This window comes from Eptesicus fuscus, chromosome 6, assembly GCF_027574615.1.
Source record: "Eptesicus fuscus isolate TK198812 chromosome 6, DD_ASM_mEF_20220401, whole genome shotgun sequence".
Taxonomy (NCBI): Eukaryota; Metazoa; Chordata; class Mammalia; order Chiroptera; family Vespertilionidae; genus Eptesicus; species Eptesicus fuscus.
Genome location: NC_072478.1, coordinates 78,671,317 through 78,699,041, shown reverse-complemented (window position 1 = coordinate 78,699,041; position 27,725 = coordinate 78,671,317). Strand labels below are relative to the sequence as shown.

Sequence of the window (27,725 nt, the reverse complement as noted above, 5' to 3'; positions counted from 1 at the left end):
TCAGTAAATGTCAACTATTCTTTTTAGTAAGGGGGTGGCTGCTTCTAGGGTTTAATTTAGGGCTCTGTCAGACACACTCCTGTCCCAAAATCTTGCCCTGGCAGTCTGTCTCTAACACAGCATCTATCAACCTACCATTAGAAATTCGTTCATTCTCTTGGATCTTGAAGTCTTTGATATTTAAGAATCTCTTATTCAGATACAAGCGCAAGGAAGTGTGACATAGTAAGCTGTTGTCAGCTAACACCTTAGCTGGGATTTCTTGCAGTCAGTTGAGAAGAAATTGGTATTTGGAGTGATGGTGGCAGGGAGAAGAGAGGGCTGAGGATTCAGCATGGAAGAGAGCCCTAAGAAGCCAGCTGAGGGGGCACCAGAGCATGGGATTTACTTCAGAGCTGGCCAAGGGCTGTCTGGCTTTTCTCACCTCTTGGTCTTTCTCTCCTGTTCAAGACACTGCCCAGGCAGAGAGAGGCTAGTCTTGCTTGTTCTTTCTTTGAGAGTGTGGTTTCTCACTTGGTCCATGAAAACCCTCCCTTGGCAAGGGGGCTGTGCTGAGAGACATGCTAAGTTAATCTCATTGCCCTCACTTCATTTCCTTAGTATCCAGGGCACAACCATTAAGACACATGACATAGAAGTGAGTCAGAAATTATGCCTGGGCTTTGGAGCCAGGCAGTCCTGACCTTAAATCTCTGCTCTGCTTTACCCAACCGTGTGATTTTGCACAGGCCCCATGTCCATACTCATCTGTAAAATGGGTATAAATGTATGTGCATCACAGATGAAACTTGGACGAGTTGTGAGGCACAGAAGGCACTTCAGCCCAGTGCTGGGCATATGGTAAGGGCTTAGTAAATGGTAGCTGCTATTATCATTACAAGCTCATCCCTATGATGTTGCTTTTCCTCAAAACCTTTTATGCAATTTCTTTCTTGAACTGACTAACTTATGGTATATTCATATGACTGAACCTCTGTCAGTGCTTGCCAGATGTGATTTGGGCGAACAGCCCAAAGTTACTCAGAGCCAGATTTGGTGATCAGACAGGGGAGCATCAGTTTTGTATTACCCCCACTAAAAACTGAGTTATGCTGTAAAATAATGATAGACTCTGTGTGTGTGTGTGTGTGTGTGTGTGTGTGTGTGTGTGTGTGTGGTGTATGTGTGTACATGTAGCTGTGGCTTAACATCTGGTTCAGAAGTGATAGCAAGAGGAAATAGAAAAAACATTTTGAGCAGTGACAGGATTGTTGCACAAGTGTTTGGCCACAGACTTGAAGCATGTGGCTCAGTGTTTCATGATTCTCCTAACCCTCCTTCTTGAACCTACTCTGATAACCTTATTTTAAAAATCTAGAAAAAAAAGGCTCTGGATACTTAATGGACAAGGTGGTCTTTTTCTGGAATGTGTGGCTAGTACCTGGCTTCCAGCAGACTCCTCTAATTTGGGCTTGTCTTAGTCCAAGGCATCCAAAAGACATACCTGCCTGTGAGAGGGGGAGGGAGGCATTCCTTCCTTCCTTTGTTCTGTGATTACAAACTAGGCATGGAGGATATAGTGTTGAAAGAGGCTGACAGAGTCTGTCCTCAGAAACTCAGCTGTTGGAAGCTTGATGTCCATGCCCTCAGAATGCAGGGTGCCACATGCTAGTCTATCTGCTCTTTAGTATGACAAGCACATTTTCTTTCCTGTTCCTAGTTTTCTTTTGAGCTCAGATTTGTGCAAACTTCAAGTTGAAGGGGTAGGTGGGGTTTGTGGGGCCAGGCTGCCTAGGTGACCACAACCCAAATCTGACCTGCCTAAATGATGCCATATGGTGTAGTCTCTGTTGGATATCATAGCACAGACTCATCTAACCTGGAAACTATGACTACCTTTATAAGTAATAATAACAGCTACTGTGTATGCAGGGCTAATGGTTTACAAGGTAGTACTTCATTTGATGTACGAGCTAGATGTTATTATCTCCACATCACAAATGTGGAAACTGATGCTTAGAAAGTTAAGTAACTTTCCTGGTGTCACAAGAAACTGGGATTTGAATTTTAGGTGATCTGATGCAGAGCTTGAGTTCTTAACTATTATGCTATAGTGAGTGCCTCTCATTACTTATGACATATTTTAAAAGCCTCTTCTTGCCCAAGATAGTTTCCTTACCAGTTCTTACCAAGATCTAAAATCCTGCCATCTGAATGTCATGCCTTTATTTCTTGTTAAAAATATGAAATCCTTAGGCTTTACATTGTTATCATCAACACCTTAACAACTTAACCTTTCCTCTGACATCTAATTAAAGATGGGAGCTGAGAGACCCAGGCAGGTGGGGATGCATATCTGGAGCTGGGTCACTGCTTGAAAGAGATGCATTGTTACCTCCCAATTCAGGGTTAGAATTGTTGGAAACAAAAATGAAATTTATGTAAAGTAACTAGCACAGATTTGGGTTCATAAGAGGAATCCATGAAATATACTTATTATTAGTGGAAGAATTGGGAGGTGTAGGAAAAGTGATCATGGGGGAGGTGGGAGGGCTGAAATAACATCCCTGTGTGCTAGTGTGGGTTCCTCCTTGTCCTCCCAAATGTAATTTCCCAGAGCTCTGAAACCCTCTGGTTCCAATTTCCTGAGGCCTTACTGCTTTTATGCAAGAACAGGTTTAAAAATGGGACAGGAAGGCTGGGAAGGAGCAAAATGAAAAATACTTTGTATTTATCTTGCATCTTTGTCTCCTCAGCTCAAAGTACTCCATTGACACCATCTCATTAATTCTCCATGCTCTCTGTGGGGTGGAAGGAAACAGGTTTTATGAAGAGGTTTCCAACCTGGGCTTCTTCCTCCCTCAGCCTAATTGGACTACCAGCTTCTCACTTGTACCCCTTACACATGGGTTGGAATGTCCCAAGTGATCATTTATTCCCTGTAGGCATCCTAGGGAATTGCCAGGTCCTTTCTGTGCCATGTGAGGCTGCTTAGGAGTCAGTTGGGCCTCAGCTGCCAGCTTTTGTACATCTGGGGTGGCCATTTGAGGCCTTATCTCCAGTTCATGTGTGTTATTTTTCTTCTTTTTATAAATATATATATATACTGTAAGAGTAATAGATATGAATTTTATTTTATTAATTTTTATTTTTAATATATACATATATTTATTGATTTCAGAGAGGAAAGGAGAGGGAGAATGAGATAGAAACATCAGTGATGAGAGAGAATCATCGATCGGCTGCTTCCTGCACGCTCCATACTGGGGATCGAGCCCGAAACCCGGGCATGTGCCCTTGACCGGAATCAAACCTGGGACCCTTCTGTCCACAGGCGGACACTCCATCCACTGAGCCAAACCAGCCAGGGTATTGATAATGAATTTTAAACATCAAACAGTGTATAGTAGCATATCAAGTAAAAAGTAAAAGGCTCTTATTGTCTCTTTTTCCCAACCTCTGTTCCCAGTAGGTTTTCTTAACCCCCTTGAGATATTATGGAACTTTGTGGACTTTTTCTGTATGCATGTACAAATATGCTGTATACACGCAACACATACTGTGTTCATTTAACTGTATTGTGTCACTTATATTGGTTCTGAGGCTAACCTCATGAAAGGTCCAAACATGGCTGGGGAGGGGAGGAGGAGCATAAAGGGAGAGAGTACTACCCCAGGCCATTTTCTTCCTGCTTGCCTGGTGCTTAGCTGTGTTTTTTTGGTCATGCTGTGTTTTTTTCTCTGAAGGAGTTTGCGCTGACCAATCCAGAGAAGAGCACCACCAAAGAAACAGAGAGAAAGGAAACCTCAGCAGAGGAGGAGCTGGACCCTGAAGTCCTGGAGGTGTTTCACCCGAGCCATGAGTGGCAGGTCCTTCGGCCAGGTACCAAGCCCGCCCTGCCCCCATGAAACACTCTGAATTCAACTTGTCTATGTCCTTTGTCCCCACAGGGCTTCTTTGAAGGAGCAGCCACTCTTTGGCCCGCTGGAGGGGAACAGTGTGGTCCATCACAGTGGTGGCTGCTGCTGCAGGGCTCAGGGACCTTCATTTTCCAGCAGAACAGAGATTTCAGCCTCTAAGTGCCCTGGAAGGAAGGCAGGTGGTGGGTGGCCAAGCTTTCTGAGCAAGTGATTGAAAACGTTCTTTCCTTGCACTTCTGAAGCACAGGAGAGGCAGTGACATGTGCCTTGCTCTGCAAATGCTATTTTGGGCTCTTCTGCTCGGCTCAGTGCTGCTGAAATATTGTTCACAGGAGAGTCCTGAGCACTGGTGCAGGGCAGGAGTGTTCTTTTACGAAAGGAACCTGTGGCAAGAAACAGGGCTGATCCTGGCCTGGTTTTTAAATGGGGCATCCTCAGAAAGAACAACTTTCTAACCCTTTTTTGAGTCCAGCTCAGGGCTTAAAATAATAATGAAAGCCCTGGATGGTGTGGCTCAGTTGGTTGGATCTTTTTTTTTTTTTTTTTTTTTAATTTCTTTATTGATTAAGGTGTCACATATTTGTCCTCATCCCCCCATTCCCATCCCACCCCTCTCCCCACGCATGCCCCAATCCCCTGTTGAACTTAACCGTTGGATAGGCTTATATGCATGCATACAGGTCCTTTGGTTGAACTCTCCCCCTCCCCCCCACCCTCCCCCTACCCTCCCCTATCCTCCCTCTGAGGCCCGATAGTCCGATCGATGCCTCCTTGCTTCTGGTTCTGTTCTTGTTCCTCAGTCTATGTTGTTCATCATTTCCCCTAGATGAGCGAGATCATATGTCACTAGATATATACTAATAAGCACTGAATGTGAGACGAGCAATAATAGTTATGCTGACAGGCAAATGAATCAGTCTGTAGCGAGCTTCCCCCTGGACCAACGGTTCTTTTGAGACTCAATTTCAATGTCCAGTAGTTCCTTATGTGTACATGTCAGCACTGACCCCCCAGCTCTGGATGGTGGACAAATGGCGGTAACGGAGGTCCGACTCCCTCTGGTTTGGTCTCGGCCGAACCCAGGGGCACGGCGTCACCTGGACTAAGGGGCACGTGGCCTCACCCATACCCAAGGGGCGCGTGGTCTCACCCGGGCCTGGGACCCAGCCTCACCCGGATGGATCCAGGGGCACACGGCCTCACCCGGACCCAGGCTCTGGCTTCACCCGGACCCAGGGACACTTGGCCTCTCCCAGACCCAGGGCCACTTGGGCTCACCCGGGCCTAGGTGCACGAGGCCTCATCTGGATCCAGGGACACATGGTCGCACCCGGACCCAGGGACGCTTGGCCTCTCCCAGACCCAGGGCCACTTGGGCTCACCCGGACCTAGGTGCACGAGGCCTCATCTGGATCCAGGGACACATGGTCGCACCCGGACCCAGGGACGCTTGGCCTCTCCCAGACCCAGGGCCACTTGGGCTCACCCGGACCTAGGTGCACGAGGCCTCATCTGGATCCAGGGACACATGGTCGCACCCGGACCCAGGGACGCTTGGCCTCTCCCAGACCCAGGGCCACTTGGGCTCACCCGGGCCTAGGTGCACGAGGCCTCAACCGGATCCAGGGACACATGGTCTCACCCGGACACAGGGACGCTTGGCCTCTCCCATACCCAGGGCCACTTGGGCTCACCCGGCCCTAGGTGCATGAGGCCTCATCCGGATCCAGGGACACATGGTCGCACCCGGACCCAGGGACGCTTGGCCTCTCCCAGACCCAGGGCCACTTGGGCTCACCCGGGCCTAGGTGCACGAGGCCTCATCCGGATCCAGGGACGCATGGTCTCACCCGGACCCAGGGACGCTTGGCCTCTCCCAGACCCAGGGCCACTTGGGCTCACCCGGGCCTAGGTGCACGAGGCCTCACCCGGATCCAGGGACACATGGTCTCACCCGGACCCAGGGACGCTTGGCCTCTCCCAGACCCAGGGCCACTTGGGCTCACCCAGGCCTAGGTGCACGAGGCCTCATCCGGATCCAGGGACGCATGGTCTCACCCGGACCCAGGGACGCTTGGCCTCTCCCAGACCCAGGGCCACTTGGGCTCACCCGGGCCTAGGTGCACGAGGCCTCACCCGGATCCAGGGACACATGGTCTCACCTGGACCCAGGGGCGCTTGGTCTTTTCCAGACCCAGGGGCACGTGGCCTCACCCGGGCCTAGGTGCTCGAGGCCTCACCCGGATCCAGGGACACATGGTCTCACCCGGACCCAGGGACGCTTGGCCTCTCCCAGACCCAGGGCCACTTGGGCTCACCCGGGCCTAGGTGCACGAGGCCTCACCCGGATCCAGGGACACATGGTCTCACCCGGACACAGGGACGCTTGGCCTCACCCAGACCCAGGGCCACTTGGGCTCACCCGGGCCTAGGTGCACGAGGCCTCACCCGGATCCAGGGACACATGGTCTCACCCGGACCCGGGGACGCTTGGCCTCTCCCAGACCCAGGGCCACTTGGGCTCACCCGGGCCTAGGTTCACGAGGCCTCACCCGATCCAGGGACACATGGTCTCACCTGGACCCAGGGATGTTTGGCCTCTCCCAGACCCAGGGCCACTTGGGCTCACCCGGGCCTAGATGCGCGAGGCCTCACCTGGATCTATGGACCCCTGGCCTCACTCGGACCCAGGGGAGCGCGGCCTCCCCCAGACCCAGGGGCGCTTGGCACCTCCGCAAGAGTCCCGCCTCTCCCCGCAGGCATCTGGGTCTCCCATGGGTCCCCAGAAGCTGGATTTCAGTGTGATGGAGAGCTAATCTCCCCTAGGTTTGGAACAAAAGCCCCTTTCCCCCGCCACCAACCAGACCCACGCGCCTCCACACCTCATCCCCTCCGATTTCGCTGGTTTCCTCTTCCCTCTTAGCTATAAATCTACCATTCAGCCATCTCTCCTGTAGTTCTGGATGGCAGAGGCTCTGTCCTCCATTCGTGCCCCTGAAATTGCTGTGCGCGGTGGAGTTCGCAGTTCCTTTGTTTAATTTAGCCGCCTTCTTGATTCTCCTCTGTCAAAATGGCTTAAAGGGCTTGAATGTAAGATGAGAACTCCTAAGAATCCTCCAAATCGGTGTTGGCGGCCTCCGGGGCCTCGAGGATCTCACTGCGCAGTTCGGCCAGGTCGGTGGCGCGGATGCGCCCCTCCTGCAGAAAGATGGTCTCTTCCTTCACAGAGAGCCGCTGCGCCGAGTCCGCGGCCGCCGCCACAGCAGCTGCTGCGGCGCCCACGAGCCCATGGCCCCGGCTGCGGTGCTGACTGAGAGGAGCAGCCGCCCGGTCTGGGGAGACGCGAGCAGCAGTCGCCACCCTCACTAGTCCATGTTCCAGTTGTATTTCCGAAACTGCCATGTGAGGCAACACATCAGCCTTCACCTCCGCCGTCATCTTTTTCGAATTCCCCAATTTGTTCTTCTTAATCCCTTGAATTCAGTCAACTCTACTGAGGTCTAGTGGCGCCGGGAGGTGCACGGAGAGGGCGCCCGGGCCTCCGTCCGGTGTGCGGGGCGCGCGGCCCGCGGAACCAGGCGCGCGGGGGCCTCGCGGCGGGGATGGGCGCTGGGCGGCCGCCGGGCTCCGGGCGCCGCTGCCGCCGCGGCGTCCCCAGTGCCCCGGGCCGGGCGGCCTGCGGGGGCGGCGCAGTTGCGAAACTGAGTGAGTATCTACAGTTAAGTCTTGATTGTTGTTGGTGTCACTAGGAGGAATTGTCCTCCAGGCCAATTGTCCATGAGGACCCTCTTTGTCTATATAGGAAGAGTTGCTGTGCAGGAGACATGAGGCTCCTGTGTCTGTGTCCCTCTGTATTCCTTGCAAACACCTCTGAGAGAAACGCGCCCTGGAGTTTCGCCCGCTGCCTGGAACTGGGTTTCAATGTAGTTGGAACTGGGTCTCAGCGCAGTCTGGCGCCTTTGTCTCCTTCCCAGCAGGGCCATTCAGTGGCGCAGGCAACAGTCCCTCCTTTGCGCGCCCTCCCGTGTGCGCCTCTGGAGCCGCCGCTCCTCTGTGCCTCTGCCCCACAGGCCAAATTCATTCCCCCAGCATGTGCCTGGCTTCCCAGGGTTTCGCCCGGAACTGGGGTTCAGTGCAGTCGGAACTGGGGTTCAGCACGGTCCGGAGCCCTTGTCTCCTTCCCGCTAGGGCAGTTCAGTGGCGCAGGCAACAGTCCGTCCTTTGCGCCCCTTCCTGCGCGCGCCTCTGGAGCTCTGCCTTCCGCCGCTCCTCTGTGCCTGCGCCCCACAGCCCAGATTCATTCCCCCAGCCTGCGCCTGGCTTCCCAGGGTTTCGCCCGGAACGGGGTTCAGTGCAGTCGGAGCCGGCGCTCAGCGCAATCCGGAGCCTTTATCTCCTTCCTGCCAGTGAACGCCGGCCAGGCCGTCAGCCGCCCCTTCCTCTCCGGCTCCATCCTCCCCGCAGGCGCGCGTGCTCGTGTCTCCGTCCGTTTCTCCATACCTCAGGCTTTTACGGCTCCCCCGACTGTCCCCGTGGCCTTCTCCTTCTCCCCAGCTGTGGGCATTTCAGTCCGCCAGCTTTCCTGTGGTTCTGGACGATGACCGTTCTGACCTCTAGTTGTATTTTTGAAATTGTTGTGCCCGGCTGCGGGTTAGGTGTTTAACCTATGGCGCCATCTTGGTTTCTCAGTTGGTTGGATCTTATCCTGTACAATGAAATGTCACGATTTTGATCCCCTATCAGGGCACATACCTAGGTTGTAGGTTTGATCCCAGCCCTGGTCAGGGCTTATGCGGGAGGCAGCCAATCAATGTTTCTGTCTCTCTCTTCTCATCCCTCCCTCCTTCCCTCCCTTTCCCTTCCCCTCTCTCTAAAAATCAATGAAAATGTCCTCAGGTGAGGATTTAAAAAAAAAAAAAAAAAAAGATACTAATAATGATGAAAGTAGCCAGCAATTGTGTTTATCATATTCAGGTACGGTGTTAGGTGCTTCATGTGTATAATCTTGTTCAATCTTCACATAATAGGACCTATTATTATCTTTATTTTCCTATACAAGCATTGAGGCTCAGAGAGGTTATATAATTTGACCTATGTTATTCAGCTAACTTGTCCTATGTCATTGATCCTATAGCCTGGACCTACCTTCCTTCCACTTGTCCTAGTCCCAACTGTCCTTGTCCCACTATGATGACACTTGGGCCTGTTCTGAGGAGTAGGTGTTTGCATTCTGCACTGTGGCAAGGTAGATGGTAAGCCCTGGCAGCTGCCACAGTATAGTTGCATCAGTTCCTTGCCGATATTCATCACCATATCCTCCTTGCCTCCATTGCTGCTGTGCTGGCAAGGACAGCATTTGCTGTGCCAGCCAACTTTCTGGTGATAATATCACTCCTGCTGGGCTTGCATAGGGGTAGTTGTTGCCACAGAAGAGTGATGAAGCACCAAGAAAGCCAAGTAGGAACTAACGGTGTTAGTAGAGGGAAGTTTCACGAACAGAGGTACTGGGTTCAGCAGACCCAACCTCTGCTTGTCCTCCCCTAGCTTCCTTGAGAACTGAGCCACCTGGTCCTTGAAGACTAAAACTAGAGGACTTTTCAGGGGTAGGGAGTAGAAGATGTGGGCTGTATCTACTAGTTTTATGTGGTTAAAAGTGCTTGTACCACTTCATCTAGGCAAGTGCCTGGAGCAGATGGAGATCAATATCCTGTGGCTCCCACTCCTGCCCTCTCTAATTTTGTGGTACCCTTCAAGGCCCTGGTCTGCATTGCAGAACAAGCCTGAAAGTTCTAACCAAGGGCCCTTACCCAGCCTTCTGGTCAGTGGTGCTACTGTTAATGTCTAAACAAAGATCCCCCTCTGTAGCCTTGGGGATGGAGAATCAGAGCATGTATGACAAGGGCAGGCTGAGGACTCTGAGTGCTTCCTGGAGAATTAGAGTGGAGCATTGATTTTACATCTAACTGATACCCCATTGACATCTCTCTTTGTTTTCTAGTTTCTCAAGAGCCCTTCATAAATTATTCTGCCCCAAATTCCCTAGAAGCTGTCTCAAAGGCTGGTGTGTTTTGTTGAACATAGACACTTAGGCACTACAACCCAGGGGACCAAGCAACTCTGGTTTCAGTAGTGTCTGCCCAATCTTAAGAGTGTTATTCTGAGTCTGGTGCTGGAAAGTCTGACCAAAATTCTCTTCGGCCCTGGTATAGAATTGAGGTGTTCTGTGTGTATATTGAGAAGGTTTTGCATATATGTCTGTTGGGAGGAAATTTACTTCTTAGTGGTCTGTGTGGATAGCTAGCATTTGCCTTCAATCAGAATATAATATTTAATTCACCACATTCTGAATGCTGCCTGGGAGCTTCCAACACAGCTACCTAAAGGTTAAAGGAATATAGCCAGTCCTGGTGAATAATGGGGAGATAGCATAATTTAGTAGTTAAGAGGACTGACTTTAGATTCAACTTGTTCTGGGTTCAAATCCTTTTGCCCTTTAGTTTCCCCATTGATGACATCGGGGAAATGTCCTGCCATATCTGCTGCAGAGGTTGTTGTGAGGGTTCTTGACATGAAGACATCACTCAGTCCATAGTAGTTCTTATTTTATTTTTTTGAAGTGCTGATTTTTTTTTAAACTTTTCACTGTGCTGTATTTTTAAAAAAATCTTTATTCAGATTATTACAGATGTCCCCCCACCCCATAGCTCCTCTCCACCTGGCTCCCACCCCATCCCAGGCCCTCGCCACCCCACTGTCCACGTCCATAGGTACTGCATATAATCATATAAGATCTTTGTGCAATCTCTTCCCGCCCCCCGCCCCCCGAATTATCAGTCTGCTCCATTTCCATGCCCCTGATTCTGTTATATTCACCAGTTTATTCTGTTCATCAGATTTTTTACTCATTTGATTTTTAGATTCACTTGTTGATAGATATGTATTTGTTGTCACTTCGTTGTTCATAATTTTTATCTTTACCTTTTTCTTCTTCTTCCTCTTCTTAAAGAATACACTTCAGCATTTCATATAATGCTGAAGGGTTTGGTTGTGATGAACTCCTTTAGCTTTTTCTTGTCTGTAAAGTTCTTTATCTGACCTTCAATTCTAAATGATAGCTTTGCTGGGTAGAGTAATCTTGGTTGTACTGATAGGTTCTTGCTATTCATCACTCTGAATATTTCTTGCCACTACCTTCTGGCCTGCATAGTTTCTGTTGAGAAATCAGCTGAAAGTCGTATGGGTACTTTCTTGTAGGTAACTGTTTTTCTCTTGCTGCTTTTAATATTCTCTCTTTGTCTTTTGCCCTTGGCATTTTAATTATGATGTGTCTTGGTGTGGTCCTCTTTGGATTCCTCTTGTTTGGGGTTCTCTGCGCTTCCTGGACTTGTAAGTCTATTTCTTTCACCAGGTAGGGGAAGTTTTCTGTCATTATTTCTTCAAATAGGTTTTCAATATCTTCTCTCTCTCTCCTTCTGGCACTCCCATAATTCTGATGTTGGTATGCTTGAAGTTGTCCCAGAGGCTCCTTACACTATCTTCATATTTTTGGATTCTTTTTTCTTTTCCGGTTGGGTGTTTTTTGCTTCCCTGTATTTCAAATCTTTGACTTGATTCTTGGGATCCTCTAGTCTACTGTTGAATCTCTGTATATTATTCTTTATTTCAGTCAGTGTATGCTTACTAGTAATTTCTGACTGGTCCTTTTCCATTTTTTTTGGGCATTCTCACTAAGATCCTTGAAGGTCTCACTAAGTTCCTTAGAGGTTTCTAGAAGATTCTTGAGTAACCTTATAACTGTGGTTTTGAACTCTATATCCAGTAGTTTGCTTTCTTCCATTTGTGACATGTTTCTTTGTCTCTGCATTTTGGCTGCTTTCCTGTGTTTGTTTCTGTGTATTGGGTAGCTGCTAAGTCTCCTTGAGTTGATAGAGTGGCCTTGTATAGTAGGTGTCCTGTAGGGCCCAGTGGCTCAACCTCCCCAGTCACCTGAGGTGGACACTCTTGGTGCACCCCTTTGTGGGCTGTGTGCACAGTCTTGTTGTAGTTGATCCTTGATTGCTATTGATATGACTGGGAAGAATTGACCTCCAGGACAATTGGCTGTGAGAACCAGCTATCTTTACAATGGAAGAGCTGCTGTGCAGGAGACACCCTTATGGGGCATGACTTGCTTCAGTGGGGCTTTGGTGCTCACTGAGTCTGCATCTTGAGTGTGTCACTTATGGATGTGAAGAGTTGTAAACTGGTATGGTCTCACACTGACCACTGGGTACACTGGCTCTTGGATCTCCAAGGGGGTGCAAAGTCAGCCACTGCCTGAGGCCACCCAGCAGGAGCTACAGAGAGATCTGCAAATTCCTCCCCTTTGTATTGGATTTGGAAGTGACCAGACAAGGCCCAGCTGTGAAGCAAGGCAGACTGGTACTGGTGGGACCTTGGGCCTTCTTTTGATAGCTTTTGGGGCTCCCTGACCCAGCTGCAGCTTATTTGACAGATTTTAGGCTGAGAAAAGACAGGCCATTCATATGCAAAAGCTGCTGAGTAAGGCTTGGGTGGGGTTGTAAATTGGGTAGAGCGGGGTCTCAGGGAATCTCCCGGGAGGAGCAAACAGCAATGGCTGCCAGTCAGCCCTACACCGGGGAGGTCCAGCACAGGAACAATGACCTTTGAGAGCACCTCAGTCTGAAAGAAAGCCACCCCTGAGTTCCTGCCCTGATGCCAGACAGTCTAGTTTCTCCCAGTATGGGTCTGGGTCACCCCCCCGCCCCCCGCCGCCCCTCGCTCCTCCCCGCCCCTCCCCTCCCCCCCCAGTCTCGCCCAGTACTGGAGCTCAGAGCAAGTGGAATCTTCTATCTCCCTCCTGATTAAAAAAGCGGCACACCTGGGTGCCAGCCCCTTCCGTGCCTCCACGTGCCCGCCTGCTTTACCTCTCTAGTTGTAGTACTTCTACTCAGCCAGCTTTCCCCACTGTTCTGGATGATAATTGTTATGTATTTTAGTTGTAATTTTGATGTAGTTGTGGGTGAAAGAATGAGAGAGAGGCTGAAAAACCAGGACTACAGGTTTTATTAGAGGAGAAGGACCCTGCCGGGCTGTCTCACAAGGGAAGAACAGCAACACATGCAGAGGGGAACAGGCCTTTTGAGGGGAGGAATGGGAAGGGATGGGGCTTAGGGTACTTGGCACGCGCTGATTGGTGGCTTCATATAAGGCACATGATTAGGCACTTAGGTACTTAGGAATCAAGGGCTTAGGGTATTTGGCAGGTGCTGATTGGTGGTTCAATGTATAGTCCATATAAGGTGCCTGGTTAGGTGCTCAGGAATGTCCAGGCCGCGGGTGCAGGTTATGTCATACTCCATCCACCAGTTGGGGGAAGGGAGGATCTATCAGTGGGAGGCAGCAAGTACAGGTGTTTACCTATGCTGCCATCTTGGTTCTCTGAAGTGCTGATTTTAAATGGTAATTTCCCCATTAGTGCCACCCCTTCAACTTGCTTGTTTTATTGGATGCCAGTGACAAGACATGAGTATGTGCCTTAGATGGGGAAGGGAACTTCTGATGAGGAGAGACTTCCCTCAAGAAATGCTCTCCCTCTCTCCCTGTACAGAGATTTTTAAAAAATATTTTTATTGATTTCAGAGAGGAAGGAAGAGGGAGAGAGAGATAGAAACATCAATGATAAGAGAGGATCATTGATCGGCTGCCTCCTGCATGCCCCCCACTGGGGATCGAGCTTGCAACCTGGGCATGTACCCTTGACTGGATCAAACCTGGGACCATGTAGTCCACAGGCCGATGCTCCATCCACCAAGCCAAACCGGCTAGGGCTCTACAGAGATTTTTGATGAGGGAACAGAAGGGGTTAGCACAGGATTTTCTGCCAGAGTCAGGGACATGGCATAAGAAGATGGTGGTGTGTCTTTTGGGGATTTTAAGAAAATGGCCAAGGGGCTAGTTTATGTTGACCCTAGTTCAGTACCTTCTGTCTCTGTTGTCCCCAGGCCTCCAAGGAGGAGATACTAGGGTACATGGTCTGGGCTCATTTGAAGGCAGATTTATAGTTATGTGTTGGAATACCAGGGGACCAACCTATGACTTCATGGGTCTTCCCACCAGGCCAGGTGGGAATTGGGCCCCAGCCACTCAGCCCTGGAGCAGCTGCAGGTTACTCTCCTGAAGTATGCTTGCCTCTGTTATTACTGTCAGCATCCTCACTGTGAGCCGCTTGTTCTGGAAGTGATTTTCTTTTCTTTCTTTCTCTCTCTGTCTTTTCTGCTTTATTTTGAGATCTGTCTCACCTTATGGAGGCACAGCAAGCATTTGAATGTGGATTCAGCATCAACTGTTCATAAGCAAGCAGAGGAAAGCTGTTTGCTGGCAAGTCCTGTGGGTCTGGGCATGGAACTCAGGAATTTGTCCTGGGGCTGAGGACCCCTAAAACCTAGGATTTTGTGTCTATGTACTTGTTATTATGAAAGCTGGTCACAGCCATAAATAGCAGGGCTTGTGCTCCCTGGGTATTTTCTGAGATCCTATTTTGTGCCAGGCACTGTACTGGTAGCTGGAAATACAGATAATAGATCACATTTACTAAGCATCAACTGTGCCAGGCATTCTTTGAGGGCAGGTGCTATAACCACCCTTCTTTTTATAGACAAAACTGAATTTCAGGGAGGAGAACTGACTTAGCCAAATGACCAATAAATGGTAGAGTCAGAATTCAAACCTAGCTTTGTCTGACTCTAAGCTTGGGCTCTTAGCCACTCTGCCATCTGTTTCTTTGGGTAGCAAATGGGACATGCTCCTGCCTTCCAGCAGCTCATAGTCTCACAGAGAATACAGAGACAGAAAAAGGCACCAAAGTGTTTTTGGATGTTTTGGTAGAAGTGTCTCAGTAAAGGCACAAGGGAGGGAAAAGGCAAGGGCCCTCAATCTCTACCCTTGAGATCTTCCTGGAGCAGTGAGTAAAATTTTAGGATGATAAACTTCCACCCCCATCTTTAGTTCTCTATTTGAGCTGTGTGGTCTTGTTCAGGTTGATTGGAATCTTTGAACCTTAGTTTCCTCATTTGAAAATAGGGATGAAAATACCTCCTTCACAAAGATGACCTAAAACTGAAACAACATTAACATGTATAAAATGTTTCACATAGGGCCTGGCACATAGGAAATATTCAAGAAGTGGTTATAGTTGTCATTTGAAAAAATATATACCTTTGCTGGCTCCCTTTCCTTGAGGACCTGAAGGAGAAGTGGAGGTGACAAGGCAGCCTGGGCAAAGGGCTCCCTTGTCCTGCCCATTAGCCAGTGCTACATGTTGGCCCCATGTGGGCTCAGGGAAGCTCAAACCTAGGGTTGCTTATTGACCTGAGCTGACTTCCAGGAGGCTGTGGGAGCCTCTGAAATATTAGCATTAGCACAAAGAGCTCTTTTGATGGGAGCACGCAGGAAGTCTGTGCAAGAACACGTTCATGTGAGGGGGTTAAAAAAAAAAAAAAAGGAAAAAAATCCAAATCATCAACTGATGAGAGCAATCCAAGAATTATAGAGCACCAGCCATCTGGTCAGATCATTTCAGATCTGCACGAGCAATGGGAGGGAATTGAATTGTAAAAACCTCATTTATAGTAGACCAGCTATTCTGTTTCAAGTATTTAAGAGAGGAGTCTGATTTCCTGAAGGCCCTAGACATCTGTCTGAAGGAGCACTTGTCTCTGTGAATCCTTTGGTTTCTTGCAGCTTGGATGGGGTTATGTGATTCTCTAATCCTCCAAAACCAACTGAATGTTCAACAATTCTCTTCACTTCTGATACTATCTACCTGTACTTAGTGTCAGATCCCACAGTTTAATGGCTTAGTGCCCCACCTCTACTTCAGATGTGTCGAAAGTTCCAGGCCACTTGAACTTTTTTGATTGATTAGCTATAAATTAGGGATTACCAAGACCCCCTTCTCAGGTTTAACAATTTGCTAGAACAGCTTGAAGAACTCAGGAAAAACACTTTACTGGTTTATTGTGAAGGGTACAACTCAGGAACAGCCAAATGGAAGAGATGTATAGGGCAAGATATGGGGAAAGAGGTTCATAGCTTCCATGCCCACTCTGGGCACACCACCCTCCCACCACTTCTGTGTTCACCATCCCAGAAGCTCTCTGACTTTATTGTTTAGAAACTTTTATGGAAGTTTCATTATATAGGCATGATTGATTAAACCATTGGCCATTGGTGATTGAACTTAATCTCCAGCCCCTTCTTGCCTCCCTGGAGGTAAGGGGATGGGCTAAAAGTTCCAGTCTTTTAATCATAGCTTGGTCTTTCTGGTGATAAGCTCCCACCCTAAAATTATCTAAAGGCCCCTCACGAAGAGTCATCTCATTGGCATAAACTTGGGAATTAAAAAAGATACCACTCAGGAAATTCCAAGGGTTTTAGGAACTCTGTGCCAGAAACCAGGGATGAAGATCAGACACACTTTTTATTATACCACAGGCTGCAATTGAGGTAGTACTAAGGGGCAAAGCTCCCAGTGCTCTCTACTCCCTCCCCCGCTCTGTGATTGGGAGAGAGGTGACCTTCCTTTTCTCTCCTAGTCTGGAGGGATCTTCTTTATGGGTCATTTCATTCTCCAGGATGGTCTACAAGAGTATGACCTGCTTTTGTCCTTCACACACAGGCACATCCCCTCCCCAAGGCCCATGAGCAGTGGTGTTCATACCTAAGCTCCTGTGGCTCATCAGAATGGTACAATGGGACTTCTTGGCTGCCACCAGGAGGTAATCACCTGAGGGAAAGGTATCAGATGGGGCCTCTGTTGAATGATTTTTCACCCTGGCTCAAGTGCAGTGCTGGAAAAGTGGAGCAGGAGCTGGATAGAGGAAACAGCATGTTTTTTTTGTGTGTGCTGTGGGGTAGTTTGTCTCCTCTCTTGAACACAAGTTGCTGTCTTCAGCAATTTTTTAGAATGAGGTGTTCAACAGAGCTTATCATTGGTGCCTCTTTCTTCTGCACAATGATTTCTTCCCCAACTTTGAAGCCTTTCAAGTCTCCTGAGGATTCCCCAATAACTTCATTTGTTCCTCTCCTCTTAACCCTTTGCACTCGCTTGCTTTTTTCTTGATTCCTTTATTCTATTCCGGATTTAACTTTTTAAATAACCCAGATTTTACAAAGTGTGGCAGTAGAATAAAAAACTGGGGTTTCTTTTCATACAAACTTATTTATTTGGATTTTTTTATATTTCAAATTATTGATACATTCAAAGAGTATAAAAAGAGCTGCTACCGATGCTAACCGTGTCGAGTCACACTTGACATCTGAGTGCAAAAGGTTATTAAACTTCTGGCCCATTTCCCCCATTATTGCCACCTCCCCGGCTTTCATTCATAATTCTCCACTCTGAGCATCTCCTTTGCTCCTTGGTAATATGAGTTAGTCAGGGGAACTCTCTAGGGCATAGCAGGATGCCAGACCTCTTGAGGCCTGTAGGAGCAATTTCTGAGGCTCCAATACCCTGTCTGGGAGACAAAAGGATGGAATGTATGAAGGTACCAGAAGGCTCCATGAGGACAGTTTAGATCTTTTAATTTCAGAGAGATCTCATTTCCCATATGTGGCGTTCTCTCAGGATGGCTGACCACTGTCCTGTAGCAGTCAAATCCCATACCCTCCTGGGGGAATAGGTGGAGGCCAAGGCAGAAAGGCCTGTGACCTCATGGCAGCCATTGCCAAGGCTGAGCCCACTTTGAGACTAGCTGGCTGAGCTCTGCACTGGCACCTGAGCATCTCTGCCTGGGGTTTGGCCTTCATTACAAGGATGGAGCAGGCCAGGGTCCAGTTGCAATCTGTGGGCTTGAGTGGTAAGGGAGAGCAGCTGTTGGCCGTCTGCTTTCTAATAAGTACCGTATTTTCCAGCGTATAAGATGACTTTTTAACCCAGGAAAATCTTCCATATGCCCAGTCTTATACGCTGGAAAATATGGTATTTGTATTTTAATCCTCTCCCTGAGCCCCTATCTTTTTCTTCCTCTGCTTCCTCCATCCACCTGTTCTCTCTCAGGTTTAATAAAGAGTGTTTAGCAGAGTTGCGCAGCCTCAGCTCTCAAAGATTGGATGCCCAAACTGGCTGAAATGAAAAACAGTCTGGAGTAGGGATAATGGAAAACCAGCTACCAAAACCAGTTCTGACCTTCATGCCTAGGGCTTGGCTTTAGTTCAGACAATCTGTGTAGCTCTGACTTCCCTTCTTTCTCTAATATTGGCCTCATCCTGCTGGCTAAGACTGTCCAAGCTATCTCCAAGGATGGGACTAACCAGGGCTAAGAATAGCTCTCAGTGGCTGGCCTGGAGCTAGAATGAGAGGCCCTTTTCTAGAACCTGTTCCATTCTTAGTTTTGTCACAGCATTGGAGGTAGGAACTAACTTAGTTTTGTCACAGCATTGGAGGTAGGAACTAACTTATGAGGAGATAATATTTGAGTAGGTAGAGAATAGGAGAGGAAGGAAACATGAGTGGAGGGGGAATGACATGAATAGAGACATAAAAGTGAGAGTATATCTACTTGGCTGGAGAGGCAGGGATCTGTAGGGGAATAATGGGATGGTGGTAATGGGAAGTATAGTAGAGCCCTGGGAGGGAGGGGAGATGAGGAGAACTGACAAGGCAGTAGATCTAAAGATGTGAAAGTAAGTGTAAGCTCTGAGTGAGTAGTTGAGTTCATTCAGGGGCTGTGCTATGAATGGGAGATGAAATGAAGAAAGACGATATAAACTCCTGGGTTTGAGAATTATAGAAAGAGAAAACTAAAATGGTAATTTTAGAGATAGCCACATCAAAAAACTTATTTATTTCATATTACATTTGTTGAACTCTTATAATGTTTCAGGTATAGTGCTTGATGCAGGAGATACCATGGTGGGAATTGACCGAGGCTTGCCTGTGTGGGCTTGTGGTGTAGGAGAACCCCAGACAGGAATATCACAGAGGAGGGGCCTTGAAGGAAAGATTTCCTAGAGGCAGGGACATTGAAGCTGAGTAGAGAGAGATTTTGTGTATGTTGGAAGGCAGAGGGCAGAGGAATAAGTGTTTGACATATTTGAATTCCAGCGAGGAGATAATTGATTAAGCAAAATTGTTTAGGTGGCCGATGGAAAGTCTTGGCCTTGTGAATATAATGAGCCTTAGAAATTAGAAGCAGAGACTAGAAGAAAACAAGGACAAGTGGGAGAGATAGATATGGAAGGAACTTAAGGAAGCTTTCATTAGATGTCTTCAGTTTTCTGAGCCAAGCCAAGGATGGGGCTTCTATCTTGGATGATGAAAGAAAAGGATTCGATTGGGTGCTTCAGGAATGGAAACGTTAGGAAGAACCTTTGTGAGGAGGTGCTTAGACAATCAAGAGGTTAGAACTAATCATTGCCCAGCATCAGGAAGTGCCCAGTTGACATCTGACATTCTGACTTGGTGGGCCGGGATCAATAGGTTTGGTGACTTTCTAGAGCAATTTGATCCCTGGACAGTGGATAGCTGGAATGTGAGGAATGATGGATAGATCATTAAGGGATTGTCTTTGGAGACCTTGTCTGTCTGGCCTATGGGGCAAGCTGAGAGCTGTACTGGAAACTCCTATGAACCTGCTCCAATCTTCCCTCTTCTGTAACAGGTAACATCAAGACTCTTGGAGGCCCCTGCAATGCCCAGGGTCACAGAGGGGATGATACCTCACTAGCCACTGACTAATCTTCTAGGCAGGTTTGAAAAGAACCTGAATGAATCAGAGCTTATGTGCAGGGGGCTCTTTTGCAAGCCTTTTGTTGCTTGTGCTCTAATCCAGCTGATTATATTTCTGTTCACGTTAGGGTTTTGTTTTGTTAATGTTCATAAACTAATAGGTTGTTGATCTTGCCTTATTTCCTGTATCATGTTGATTTGGGCAAACAAAGATTTAGTTGTGTTTTAATTTCTTTAATTCCAGAATAGTGTCTCTGTTCTGTATAATGCAGTTGTTTGGAAAGAGAGAACCATTTCTTTGGATTAAAGTTTTCAGTTTTATCCCTCTATCTAAGAACCAATTATCTGTGACCATAATTAGTTTATCTGGGCGGAGACTTTTCTCCTGCATTTTAATGGAGTGGTAATATGGTGTATTGTACATTTTTCTTTTTGCCTAGGAAAAAAGAAAACTTTCTGTCTCCCACTTCAGAAGCCCCCTAAAAGTTGCATGAACATCATCTTGTTCTTTCATCCTGGTTTTGCCAAGTCAGGCTTTTGGACAGAGGGTGAAGAGATTGTCTATTATCTCATGGTCGAGAATGACCGAGGCAGCCAGGAACTGTAGTCTAGCTGTGGGAGAAGGGAGGAAAACTAACAATTTTGGAGAAAGCACCTTGTGCTTGGTGCTTTGTGTACATTATTTAAGGGGGCTTCAAAGTGTTCCATAAAGGTCTCTTGGAGCTCATGGTTGGTCAGTGAAGGGGGGCCCCAGATCCCATTGCTTTTTCTAGGATTTCCTTTCTTCTGACAGGCTCATTGATTGAAAGTAGTGTTATTTGAGGTCTAGGTGGGAACAAAATAATTTTGGGGGAAATTATTCAAGAGGATGTAGAATTATTCAAGCTGCCCTATCTTCATTTCCTAGATTAGATCTCAGGGATGTCAGGGATAGATCCAGGTTTCCCTAAACACAGTGGAGTAAGTAGTCCTGTGTACAGAGTAATTTGAGGGCTATAAACTGGCTTTGGATTCCCACTGGGTTAGACTGCACATGGAGAGGCTGGAGGAATTGTTCTCTAAATACCATTAGCATTTTAACCTCCAGTATTTGATCAAAATGGCTAGCAGAGGATACCTTGGAGTCAGGTATAGATGGTAGATTTCAAAGGGAAGCAGCTTTTTCTTGCACAAAGCTGGTAGTAATAGGGGTAGCCAGATGAAATATTTGATTTACAGGAGCCCATCTTAGTGATGGGGTTGGCATATACTTGGTGGGGAGTATGTGGGTGTGTGTGAAGGGAAATTGGAAAAAGAAAGAGAAGATAAATCAAAGGAAGGCTGAGTCTTTTCACCTATTTGCTGGCATCATCTAACACTGCTTATGCATGTCAGTGAAAGTCTTGGTTCTATAGTGACAGTTTGAACTGAATGTTCGTTCTCTCTCACTCTCTTGCTCTCTTTTTCTCTCATTTTTATGCTCTCAGCTCTTCTCCCTTGCTGCCTCCCTTACGCTCTTGCCTTCTTTCTTCCTTTGCTGTAATGGCCTTTACCTGCGGCTGAGTGGCAGGTTGCAGGTATGGATAGACATGGAGGTGTATAGCTGCTGGAATATTTTCTCAATTCTGCCAACATCAAAGAAATTACTTCCAAGCCAATTCTTTCAGCCACATATTTTGCTGATCAGTTAGAATGTGAGGAAAAACACATTAGCATTGCCAGAGAAGAAATTTGGGAAAAATCACGTATGTGGAACTGAGTGATCTAGTCATAAGCATAAAAAACAAATCCTGGAGTGCAGCTGGAGTTCTTCCTGGCCTGTTTTCCACAGCCCTGTCCCTTGACACACACACCCTGTGCTACATGAATGAGATATGTATCAACTTTGCCAAAGATACTAATGCTGAAGAGGAGGTACCAGCTTGTGTTGCCTATCATTGGACGCTTCTAGGCATGACATGGAAAAGAAGCAACCTCAGAAGGGTGCATTTTTAAAAAATAAATATTTTAAATTTATTTCAGATAGAGGAAGGGAGAGGGAGAGAGAGAAACATCAGTGATGAGAGAGAATCATTGATCACGCCCCCTACTGGTGATTGAGCCCCCTACTGGTGATTGAGCCCACAACCTGGGCATGTGCCCTAACCAACTGCAACCTCCTGGTACACAGGACTGCACTCAACAAGCTGAGCCACACCTGCTGGGCTTCTTTTCTTTTCTCTTCTTTCCACTCCTCTCCCTCCCCATCTTTTCCCTCCCCCTCCTCCTCCTCCTCCCCCTCCTCCTCCTCCTCCTCCTCCTCCTCCTCCTCCTCCCCCTCCTCCTCCCTCCTCCTCCTCCTCCTTCTCCTCCTCCTCCCCCTCCCCCTCCCTCCTCCTCCTCCTCCCTCCTCCTCTTCCTCCTCCCTCGTCCTCCCTCCTCCTCCTCCTCCTCCTCCTCCTCCTTCCCCTCCTCCCTCCTCCCTCTTCCTCCCTCCTCCCTTCTCCTCCTCCTCCTCCCTCCTCCTCCTCATCCTCCTCCTCCTCCTCCTCCTCCTCCTCCTCCTCCTCCTCCTCCTCCTCTCCCCCGCCCCCCAATGTCTCAGTATACTAGCAACTCCCTTGGAAGAGTGTTCTCTTGAGTTGAGCACAACTATATGGATATATTTCCCATCTGCCTGGTACTAGTCAGGAGTGAGGTCTCAGGAGAACAATGACCTCATCTTTGTCCTTAGCACAGGAAGGCATTTCTTGTCAAGAGAAAGAAATTTATGGCTGTATAGTAGAACTTAGAAATTAAAGGATTTGCCGAAACTGGTTTGGCTCAGTGGATAGAGCGTCGGTCTGGGGACTGAAGGGTCGCGGGTTCGATTCCGGTCAAGGGCATGTACCTTGGTTGCGGGCACATCCCCAGTGGGGGTGTGTGTGCAGGAGGCAGCTGATCGATGTTTCTCTCTCATCGATGTTTCTAACTCTCTATCCCTCTCCCTTCCTCTCTGTAAAAAATCAATAAAATATATTTTTTTTAAAAAGGAAGTTAAAGGATTCGTTTGTTTCCTTTGAAAAAAGACAAAATTCTAGAATACCCTCTCTTTAAAGAGGCATGTCCTTTAGAGAGGGGATTGATGGAGGGCAGAATCCAGGCTGTATTTTGGCATCTGGTTGTTGTCACAGTTACTTGAAAATATAGACAATAGAGTGTTGTAGAGTCAGTCTACCTGGGTTCACACCTCAGCTCTGCCTTTTACAGGTGGGTAGTCTTGGGCAAGTTACTTAATTCCACTAAGGTTTAATGAAATATCCTATCATAATATCATCTGTAAAATACGGATAGTGATAACTACTTCAGAGGGTTATCTTAAGTAAGTAGTAAATAAGGCAAGCATATGAATTGTTTACTGTAGTGCCACGTGCATAGTTATAGCTCAATAAATGTTAGCTTCTGTTGTACTAAAAATGAGTGGATATCAGACAAACCTAAATTGAGGTATGATCTAAAAAATAATTGACCAGTACTCTTCAATTATGTCCAAGTCAAGAAAAACAAAGACTGAAGAGCTATCACAGATTGGAGGAGACTAAGGTGATATGACAACTAAATGCAGTGTGGTATCCTAGGTTAGATTCTGGAACTGAAAAAAAGAATACTAAAGGAAAAACTGGTGAAATCTGAATAAAGTATTTAGTTTAGTTACCACTGTTGTACCAATGTTAATTTCTTAGTTTTAATAATTGTTTTATGGTTACATTATATGTTAATATCAGGGAAAGCTGGGTGAAAGGTATATAGGAATTCTGGAGTCTTTTTTCATCTTTTCTCTAAGTCCAAAATTATTTCAAGATATAAAATTAAAATAAGTGAATATCCCAGCGACCTGTTAAGCAAAGGAGAAACTGACCAGGGTAGAGCCGCGTATAGCAAGATCACACCTGCCTCTGTCTCACCTTTTGTGTCAGAGGGAGGGCTCTTACTAAGGGGCCCTAACGCCTGCCTCTTTAGCACCTGCACAACGGCTGCATCCTGACTAGAGGTCAGTTTTAGGAAGATAATTGGTCAGATAACTGTTCAGACACAGCCAGATCTGATCCTGCATTGGTGCCATAGAGGGACTGGGGAGGAGGCCACTCATTTGGCAGGACTGAATGATCAGGGCACTTGTCCCTGTTCCTTGGAATATAAATGAATTCTTCCTGTTTTATCCCTCTATCTAAGCACAAATCACTATGGCAATATGTTTGCAGATTGTGATGCCTACCGCTATGCTCATGCTTACTGTTCAGTCATCCAGAAGAAAGAAAAATAAGTTAAAACCCAGCTCTGCAATAATTTATCATTTTCTTTCCTGTTTTAAGTGCCTCGCTCTTGCACAAAGCAGGTATTTTGCTTGTTCTTGGGTGCAGGAGGTACATGTGTTTTTCTTATGACTGAACTGGCCATCTCTGTCATGCCAATAGCATGGTTTGTAGAAGAAAGCCATTATTATAATTGGGAGAATGTGAATCTTGGAGTTGTTATTTTTGCATTGAAGTCAGCTGTCAGAGGGGTCTGGGAAGTATAAAGTCTTTCATTCCAGCACACAACTCCCTTACAAGTATTTATCCTTGGGAGACCATATTTTCTAAGTTAAAAAAAATTAATGATAACAATTGTTCTTTGTATTCTAACTCAGTGACTAAATACCTACTACTTTTTGGTATTGATTTACGGATTTCTATTGTCAAATCCTTTGGATGTGTGTGGATTACCAATAGTGTGATGAATGGCTAGGCTGTATTATGGGGATTTCATAGACCATATTTCTCTATAGATTACTTTAGGCATAAGACTGGTGAACTGTCATTTCTCTTTTAGTCACATGTGACTAAAAAAGAAAAGGAGGGGAATGGTGGTATGAGGCAGAAGTGTTCGGCTCAAGATTGAACAGCAAACTACCTTTGAAGGCTTGTGAATGCAAAGGCTTGAAGTGGTCTGTACCTTGGGTATGGATTGGAGGATTGGGACCACTGGGGCTAGAGGAGGGAGAGACTGCCTCAGGTCACACCTTTGCTGCATCTTTGTTCAGGCTATAGTCCCAGTGAAAAGACAGCTTCTACTCTCTTGGTGCTTCTGTTCAATCAAATAACAAGTTGCCTGAAGCCAGAGAATCCTGGACCCTAAGTGGGCCTTCCATGCTCCTGCTCCCTCTCCCCCACCAGCCATTGTGCTGATGGATGTGCAAACCCTTTATGGACAGTTTGGCACTGCTTGGCTTGTGGAGGTCGTCTGTCTCTTTTGAATGAGCAACTTTGTTTATGGCTCCTTTTCCCTGTACAGAAATTGCTTCTGCCTTCTGATGAAAATGTTTACTTTTCCTAGGGAAAGGCACTGTTCTTTGGGGTAATATCTGCTGGCCCAACCCCATCCCTTGTGGGAACATAAGCCTCTGCCTAAGGGTGGACTGGAGGAGGTGGCCGTTGGAGCGTGCATGGTTGCCACTGGGGCAGCCATCTGCCAGTTTCTCGGCTCACAGCCTGCCTCTGAGCTGGCTGTTGGGAGTGTGCACTCTTGGGCCTACATGCATTATGCACAGCCTATTCCCTAAATGAGCTTTTTAAGTGTATATAATTCCTTTCTACTCTGTTCTTGTATAGTCTGCCTCAGGGCACCATTCAGAATCTCCTCTAATTATTCTAGAGCTCAGCTTCTAGTGTCTAGCATTTAGAGTTTCTGGTAATCGCTGATTTTTGTTTGTTTGTTTGTTTGGATAGATTTCTAAAATTGCAGTGAGGGATTGATTTATGGTTATAGGAAGATTTGTTTTTTATAGGGAAATTATCAACACAGATAATACAGTTTCATGGCAGTGGTATTTTGACCCAGAGTCCCAGTCTAGCTCTCTTAGCTTCTTCCAGAATGGACCCTTTGTAATTTTGCTCTAGTATTAGAATGAAATCTGTGCTCCTAACTAATTACAGACCACCTCCTTCCCCACATATTTCCCCCTCCTCCTCCCCACTTTCCCTTCCTGAGATGGAGGAGTTTTTACACATGCTGTTTAGAAAAAGGAAATTTATAATGTGACTCAGTCCTCACCCACAGATCTAGGATTCCTGCCATCCAGTAAATTTTGGCAGACAGGCTATGTGTATAAAAAGCATGTCATGACTCCCTGTCCCTGTACTGCTCACCTCATTGTGTATGCCTCTTGGGTGGAGTCTGGGGTGTCCAACTTCTCATCTCTTCTACTTTTCCTTCCAAAGCAACCCCTGCTTCTCCTATAGCGCTGTCCTTTAGTATCTGTTAGGTATATGGAACAGTCACTCATATTCCAAGGACCTCATAGACCTATGAGAATTCAAGTTCTGTGGTATTTGAGTGCTTGCTCTGTGCCTACCCCTATGTTGAGTACAGTGAGAATGTAGCATAGTGCCTTGACCTTAAGCACTAGAGTTCACATAGGAATCCATTTTGAATAGAAAGGTAGGTAGCCCCACTCCACTCACATGTCTGGATGTACAGGTGTCTTTGTGTCTGTCATTACAGCATTGACCTAAGTCATTGAGGCCTCCAGGCTAATGTCAGGTGACATTGGCTCTCCTTTGCCTTCTGATGGGGGAGAGAAAAGGAAGAAGGAACATTGGGTTCTAGAAAATCCTTGGTTATGAAGACTTGTTTAAACATGTTTTCTTCTCACCCATGCCTAGGGTGGTCAAAAGAACCTAAGATAACAGAGTGGAGGGCACAATGAGACTTTGGGAGACCAGAAACAATAAGAAATCTGTAGGTGCAGAGAGAGAGTTGCTGGCCCACCACTTTGTTAGAACAAGAGAAAGGAATCTGCCAAAACTGGTTTGGCTCAGTGGATAGAGCGTCGGCCTGCGGACTGAAAGGTCCCAGGTTCGATTCCGGTCAAGGGCATGTACCTTGGTTGCGGGCACATCCCCAGTAGGGGGTGTGCAAGAGGCAGCCGATCGATGTTTCTCTCTCATCGATGTTTCTAACTCTCTATCCCTCTCTCTCTCTGTAAAAAAATCAATAAAATATATTAAAAAAAAGAAAAAAAAAAAAGAGGAATCTCTTCATCAGCCTGGCCATCCAGGGAGGCCCATGCTGGTTCCACTACAGCCTATGGGAGAGTGGTGAGTCCCTCAGAGACTGCTCTCTAGGGATACTGTTACTGCCTCTGAGGCTTATATTCCCCTCTTCATATAACTACACAGCCACAGGAAAGCAAAGGGTCCTGAGCTACTTGGCTCCTGCATCAAGGATACTAACTACATGGGAAGAGAATTAAGGTAAGTCTGGATCAGACCAGATGTGGCTTCTTTTTAGCTTAGCCAATGGGAAGCTCTTGTTTTAGGAATAGCCTCCCCATCCCCTGAGTCTGTGTAGATGTGTCTGTTGCTGGGCCTCTTCCTCTAGTCTGATCTTTGTGGGCTTTTCTCCCCATCTTGGGCCTTAGCAAACTGACCTGCTGGTAGATTCTGGAGCCTTCTCGGGCCTGCATCATATAGGGCTTAGCAATGACAAGATCAGTTGTAGGGCTGCATTTTTTGGATGTCCTTTGAAATGAACTTTCCTGTAGTTCATAAGTGCCCCATGGGGCCTCTTCAAGGGTCTTGGCTTCCCTTGAACTTAATGCCTGTGTTGACTCCCACACACATCCCTGTCGTTTTTGTTGTTGTTGTTGTTTTTTATTTTAAACATGGTTGTTGATAAATTGGGAAAAAGGAGTGTGGGTTTGCTTTTCTCTGCACCATAAATGCAAATGCTGCTAATTTCATTCTTCACATTCTGTCTCTGAGAGGACATTCATGTCCTCTGTGCCCGTGTTTATTTAGTACTGCTGTGTTGCTGGACTCTCCTGGCAAAAATTAGGCTAATGTCTCCAATGACTGCATTAGCCACTGAAATGAGGTTCTAAATTGATGGTACAATACCCAGTCTCTCTCCAAGTTATCACTTTGTTCTGGTTTTATTATTCAAATCATTCTCTCAGTGATTCTCTGCAGACTGACTGGCATGCAGATTCAGTGCAGCACATTGTACTAGCTGAAAGGCAAGATCACCTTTTAAGAGGAGGGAGAAAGGAAAGTGGGAAAACGCAAAAGATGAATGCTGTGGTGCAAAGAATCAGCAGTTTGTCTGTTCTAAGA

The 27,725-nt window shown here is 47.0% G+C and overlaps 1 protein-coding gene across 2 annotated transcripts in view; it reads left to right on the top strand.

Annotated features, from left to right (window-relative positions):
- Positions 1–27,725, top strand: part of SIL1 (SIL1 nucleotide exchange factor) — a 230,013-nt gene that overhangs the window by 56,390 nt on the left and 145,898 nt on the right. For both annotated transcript variants that reach the window (XM_028147602.2, XM_054717900.1), the window contains exon 3: positions 3,726–3,861. In XM_028147602.2, the coding sequence (XP_028003403.2) occupies positions 3,726–3,861 (136 nt within the window). The remainder of the gene's footprint in view (positions 1–3,725; positions 3,862–27,725) is intronic.